General features: G+C 38.0%; 1 protein-coding gene across 1 annotated transcript; it reads right to left on the bottom strand.

The window, feature by feature from the left end:
• Positions 1-1012: 1012 nt before the first annotated feature.
• On the bottom strand, positions 1013-1907 carry LOC108652889 (uncharacterized). The gene has a single exon (XM_018103086.3). The coding sequence runs from the start codon at positions 1718-1720 to the stop codon at positions 1064-1066; it is 657 nt and encodes a 218-aa protein (XP_017958575.2). The 5' UTR covers positions 1721-1907; the 3' UTR covers positions 1013-1063.
• Between the last annotated feature and the right edge of the window lie 5197 nt (positions 1908-7104).

The raw sequence follows: 7104 nt of genomic DNA, 5'->3' as shown, positions 1-7104 counted from the left end.
ACTTCAAGCGAAACTCGTCGTGTAATAAATGATCTATGTAATAGACCTATCTGTGTCTGTGTGTGTGTGTAGCCGAAGAGCAAAAGTTTGTCCATAATGCTTTTATCTGCGACAGGCCAAGTGACCAACTGCCCCGCCCCCACATCTCCTCCAACAGCCCAACAGCCGACAGTCGACAGCGAGGTGTGGCGTGGTCTTTCATTTTTTTAGGCAAATTTCGATTGTGTGCATTAGATTAGCAGGCGTTAGGCTTAGGTGTGGGTCCTGTGTGCTGGCCACATTATAAGGGTGTAAATAAAAATATTAACACTAAACCCACATCCACACACATACTGACACACACGCGGCACACACGCACACCCCAATCAGAGAAAGTTACCCCCAGCCAAGCGACACTCGAGATTTGCCTCTTCGCCATTTGGGAGCCCATGCATTAGCATCTTATTGTTGCGTATTCGATTTGCGCTTTGCTTTTTTTGTTTTCGGGAAGCTCTTTGCCATTTAAATTGAGTAATCACTGGGGGGCAAAAGTTTTGCTCTTACAGCACCCGCTCAGCCTCCTTTGGCTCACTTTTTCGCTGAGTAGGCGCTGCGGCACATGTGATGCAAATGAATGATTGGGCTTGAATCTAGACTAGGACAGGAACTGAGTATTAGCTCAATTCGTAGCAGCTTTGACAGAAGCGATGATGAAGTGAGTCGACGGACTGCGCAGTGCGCTGCACACGACTAGTCAAGATATTCTTACATGTGTGGACGTACACAAATGATGGCTTTACTTCATCTACGTCTGCTTCTGTACTGTCTACATATTTCTATTATGCTTATCACAAAGTCAATTGCATCCAAATGGAATAGGTTTCCATACATAAATCAACACGACAAATAGATAATCGTATGGTATAATAGACAGACGGATCTAGACATCACGACTCAGCTGCATTTTATCTTTGATATTAACACGAGCGCATTCAAAATCGAGTCTATAAAGATATTTATTTGAATATATATATGTACATATAAGGAGATCAATATTATGATGATATATCATTTGACTTGCGGTTTAAAGCAGCCCGTGCTGCTTACATATGAATGCCATAAGGGCCATGTCACGCAGCTCCAGGGTGACCCGCTGGCGGTGCATGGTCATCATATATGAGTCTTGGAAGCGTTGCGTCAAGAACATCTCTGTCGCCGTTTGTAGTGCCTCCAAGGCGCCCATTGTGATGCGAAAATGCGGCTCACATTCACACTTCTCCATCATAATCTCACGAACCACCCGGCCAAAGGATATGCGTGGAATCATAAAATTAGGCGTACGCTGCAGCAGGCGAACTTCACGTTTGAACTTTTGCGCTCGTCTGAAAGGATTTGATTGCTTGCGGCGTTTTGAACATGTTGGTTCAAGTGGACACTCTGGTTCACATGCTGGTTCTGTTGGACACGCTGGTTCTACTAGGCACTCTGATTCTAGGGGAAACGTTAGTTCTTGTGGACACGGCAACGTTGGTAAAAGTACGTTTCTTATTGAAGAATTTGCTGGACAGGCATCAGCAACGTCTTCCTCTTCGTTCTCATTGATTCCGTCTGCATTCTGTGATTCCTCTAAGTGCTTCTGTTGCTTGCGAGTCGTGGAGCAGCGCGGTACACCATCAAGTCCAAAAGCAATAGACAAGTCCGAATCGGAATCATCAGATTTTGGCATGTTAGACCGAAGCATATTATGAAAATGACTTTATGTTTTTTTAACGCCACTGTTAAAAGATTTTTGCTACAAAATACTTTCAGTGCTGTAAACGTTGGAAAACTACAATCAAGTGAACGGCGTTCACTCGCAGCTTAACCCTTTGGTGCACAGCTAGAACAGTGAATAATTCAAGCGAAACTAAAAAATTTACTTATTAGGTAAATATCTTGATAAAAAATAAATCATTAAATTAATGTCATTCAATTGAGTAAAGTTATCATATAAAATATTTGCAATATAATATATATGCAAAATTTAAGCAAAGTATTTGTTACTTAAGTGCAGTGCTGTAAATGATTGGAAGTGGATCAAATGAATGGAGTTCACCCGCTATGCAATCACAGTAAAAGTGTTCACTTTGCGGCTGTTAATACATTTGAAATAAACTAAAATTTATAATTTTGTGGTACCATACAATACAAAGAGTACGAATTAAGTGTGCCCATAGTTAATTTGATATGGCTTAAAAATGTTGCAGTTTTTGTGGTTTTCTTTTGCAATTCATACATACATATGTATGTAATCGTAAAATTTCCATATGTACATACATACATATGTATGCATTGACGTGTGTATGTGTACGTGACATAACATTTTCATGTGAGTGAAAAGTCCCACATGTTATTGGGCATTTATGTATATGTGTGAGGAATTTTGGCAAGCAACATGTTTGTTATGTGTGTTTGTGTTTATGTAAATATGTGCCGCGATGCCTGTGTGATTTTAAATCTTCCCACCCGCTCTAGCGCGTGTGAGAGTGCTTTAAGCGATAAATAAAAAATCCCAATTGGAATGTCGTAGCACATTCGCCATCGCGAGCCAATGTGAGTAAAGTAAAACCGTAATATTTATTGAATATAAAAATGCGAGATTATTTTCTAATAAAATCAGTTTTCGCTTTTATAGTGATTGTCCAGTCAGCCTTCGCATTTACTGTACCTATCGGGTAATTCACCTGAGACCAATATAGCATTACAGATACATAGCTGTACATAGCTGCCTAATCCCCTAGTGTAGATCACCTGGACTCTCACAAATCAAGTGCATTACTTGTCGAAATTGAATCCTTCGGCAGTGCCCAAGTCCCTTGCCAATCCCCTATAGCAATCGCACAATTACGAGCCATGAGCTGGTGAAATTTGGAACGCACGAATGACTTTACCAAAAAGGATTAAAGCCGGCCAAATTAACCGAGAGCCGAGCTCACAATAATTGCTGCTACGTCTGAGTGTTTTTTTAAGCCACCCACACAGACTGGACCCTCTGGGCTCTTGGGTTAAGTAAACAGTTTAACTGCGAGAGAGAGGTTACTTGCAAAATTAAAAAAAGAGATGAGAAGAGAAGAGAAGAGAGGAGGGTAAGAATGTTGAGTCTGCGTCTTGGGACAGCCTTTGTTTGTTCTAATTAAAACGGCGCAGGCGTGGAAAATGCAACGTCATGAGAACTGCAACATGGACGATGTCTACATGGAGAGCTGTGCGTACTTAATGCCAGTCAGCTAGGTAGCAGAAACTGTATCTGATTTACATTTCTCCTGTTTGCATTATGCAAAATATTTGCCCATTGTTGGCATGTCAGCGAGCAGCAGGCAGCAGGCATAAGGCAGCAGGCGATGCAGCTAAGAAGATTCGCAATGCCAGCGTGGCTCGAACCCCGTGACCACCAAGAATGTGGCCGTTCCCTTGCTTTGCATACGATTTGCTGTTACTATTCAGTGCCCAGTCCAAGGTCCTGCGGCGTGTGAACGTCTCCCTACTGCTCTGCCGCCCGGGCAGTCCTCTACTTTTTCCGCACTATTTTAAATGATAAAATTTTTTTAGAGAAATGTTTTTTAAATCGTCCGGGTCATGGACCAAGGTCAAGTGCTTGAGATGTGCCAAAAAATTGGTTTCTTTTTCGTCTTTCAATTTTTTTTATGTATATATTGTTTGGCATAGGTAGGCATAATATTTTGATATTTTGCATATGTTGTCCAGGACCTTGGGGTCAAGTTTTTAAGTGGCGAAAAACTGTGAGAAATGCAATTTATATTTGGAAGTTCTTGGAAGTTCCAGATCAAGAGATTAAGTGATCTTATTTGAGCTAGGTTTGATATATTTGCATTTAAATAGAATTTGAATGAAAAATAAAGAGAGTTATTTTAATCTGATAAATATGTTTATTATAAATACAGATTCTCATGTACAGTGAAGTCTGTTAATTTTGCGCCTCTATTGAAATCCCCAAATAAGAAAAACCAATAAAAATATGAATCTAAGATTGAATGTGGTCGAAATTATTCTAATTCATATTTCTCATAGAAATGATATTGAATCTATAATTATATACAATTTCCAATGACGATATCCTCTTTTATAGATTAATATTTTTCGACGTATTATTTAATATTTTATAATTTAATATGTATTTTTTTATGTTATATAATATTCACAATTTTAAAATAATCATGTTCTTAATACACAAGATGGCTTTCTTAAACCATCTCATATACATTTAGATCAGCCTAGAAATAGTGTAATCATCATGTTCTATTGTTTGAATGCACTCGCTGTGTAGTTGCTTGCATTTGAGTGGAATATTTTACTTGTATTTTTTTTTTTCATAATTTTTTGCAAGTATTTCTCATATGCATTTTCATAATGTTGCATTTACTGACCAGTTTTTGTCCCCTTTTATTTGTATGCATATATTTTGTTGCATAAAACCGTTCGTTCAACCCCCTTGGCAGCATGCCACATTTGCCATATAAATAACAGACAGATGAGGAGGACTGAGGAACGGGGCTGGCCCTTTACTTTGCATTTTGCAGAACATTTTTGGCATGGAAATTATGAAAATGGGAAATGGGAAGTGGAAAAACATGCAAATGGCGCGCTATCCGAGAATGCTAGATGAAAACATTGTTTGGCCAAAGCGCCAGGCGCAGCATACAAACACGCACACACAAATATATATATATATATATATATATGTACAAAAGGGATATGTAAGGATATGCAAGGATATGCATGCATGCAATCAGTCACAAAAATGCCGGCCTTTGTTTGCAGCCTCTGAATAAAGTCCAAGGGATAGAAAATCATCATCAACAGGAAAATGGGAAATGGAAAACAGAAACAGGGGCAGCTCGGGCTTGGGGTCATCGAGAGGTCAGCAACGGGATTTTCATGCTATTGTTGACAAGGGATGCAATACATACACACATACACACTCACACATATACTAGCTACCATGCAATTTTTGCCTGCTTTTTGGGCAATTTCCACATTGTTTTTTTGCTGGCTATTGAAATTTTGGAAATTTTGCTACATTTGATTCAATTTTTTTTAATATTTTTTATCTGTCTCCATGCAAAGGAGCTGCAACAAGGATGAGGTTAAGGAAGCTGCCTGCCAGGCACGCGACGTGTTGCATTAAAACAAGCAGTCAAAGAAAAACCATGGCACGCGTTGCAACCATTTTTTAGTGGCACAAACCGCCCTCAAATGTTTTTTTTTTTTTATTGCTATACTCTGGAAAAGAGTCGTTTGATTTTAATACAGAGATTGTAACTTTTAGCTGATTATGATTATAATAGAGAAGCAAACAAATCAAAGTGGAATCAAAATCGAAATTGATAATTGATAACTAGACTATAAAAAATAACTACTATAAAATGAATTATTACCTATTAAATTAAACTAAAAATCTGCACAATCAGTAAAATGAAGTTTGTGATAACAATGAAGTTAATAAAATGTTGTATTATTATTTTGTTGTTTTTAGTAAGTCAGTCTTCAAGCAAAGATTTGTTCTACTATTAAAATCACCAGCCATTTATTTATCTAAATTGTTAAGCAATATATTCTGCGTTTCGCAGAGCAGACTATGTTGTTTCCGAAACAATAATAAATAATATTTTCTGTTTTTCTGGCTAAAGAGCGAATTAAAATATTTTCAAGATTCATTCTATTAGTCGCTAGAGTATTTAATTTTCGACTTAGCGCAATATATATTGTATTATTATTTTCTTGTTGTTTTTTCTGCTCTTTCTCTCTTTTTTGTTCGTTCCTTAATCGGATCTGCATATGTTGTGTAAATTGATATAGCACGTCCCGCTCGACAGGATCATGCTGCTGCGTCGCATATGTGCATTTTATCCGTTTGCTGGCGAACACGCGCCATTTTGACTTTAACCCCAAACGTGTGCGTGTATGTTGCGAGGGCTGCACAGGCTGGGGGTGGGTGTATGGCCGAAAAGGGGTGGCGCATTATGCATAAGCGCAAGGGTTGCTCTATCACTCTATATAGTGTGCTGCATATGGCGACGCTTTGTCATGCATATCGAACTGCGACGGCTGTGTCCATTTAATCCAGCTCCTGGCGGCCATTGGCGATTGTCGCCGCTCACTCATCCTGGCCGTTATTGGCCCTGGGTCAGGTCATGGCACATTAATTGCACTTTTATGCCGTAATTTTTATTGATTTCTGCCGTGTCGATTCCACTTAATGCTTTCGCTTTGCATAATATGTGTATATAGAAGAATAATAGTAATATGAACTTCCAGCTGTCAACGTTGTATTTTTTTCTTTTAAATATATATATATAAATGTTATCAGAAAAGTTGAAGGACTGTCTTCGGATAGTCACACAGTTAATGATAGTTAATGTAATTAATTTTATTTTAGAGTTTTATTATGCTTAACAATAAAGAAAAATTATTTTAAATTATTCTACTCTCTATTCTACTTCTCTACTTTTCACATTTTTCATGAAAATATACATATGTACATATATGAATATGCTACTAGTTTAATGAGAAAAACTCTCCAAAATACGTTCCCACCCCAATTGCAAATTCGAAAATCTGTCATATCAAACAAGATTCAAACTTTAATTCACAGTTAGAGCCCCTGGAAATGTTGCGTGTTTTCTTGACCGGCTTTGCATGATGCAATGCATTTCTTATAACAATTGCTATTATACCTTGATCCCTACTCCCCAACCTCTCGTGATTGTCCTTCTAGAACTTTGTCAATGTCTTTTGCCTTGACAATAGGCGAATTTCGGGGTATTTCTTTTATGGCATTTCGAAAGATTTCTAACGGTCATTTACTCTTGTTGAATTCTATGCAAAGTAAATTTAACTGTCACTCAACCAAGGGGTTGCTTGTCGCTAGGACATTGGGAGACGCTCGATGCCAGCATTTAAAAAGTTGTTATCTTTTCTTACATAATAGCTTGATTTCATATACATACACCAATGGGAGGTTTGTTGTCCGTGATCATTCATCAAATTCATCAAGAAAATGAATGAAAAGAAAACGAATAAATTTTAATAACAAGCCGAATATACCCAGCTTGTAAAATGAATATA

This window comes from Drosophila navojoa, chromosome 5, assembly GCF_054131105.1.
Source record: "Drosophila navojoa isolate 15081-1374.11 chromosome 5, UAZ_NAV_1.0, whole genome shotgun sequence".
Classification (NCBI taxonomy): Eukaryota; Metazoa; Arthropoda; class Insecta; order Diptera; family Drosophilidae; genus Drosophila; species Drosophila navojoa.
The sequence above is the reverse complement of the archived record's forward strand: the minus strand, read 5'-3'. Positions and strand labels throughout refer to the sequence as shown.

Coding starts and splice junctions, on each gene's coding strand:
- LOC108652889 (XM_018103086.3), bottom strand. CDS start 1,720: ATGCTTCGGTCTAACATGCCAAAATCTGATGATTCCGATTCGGACTTG.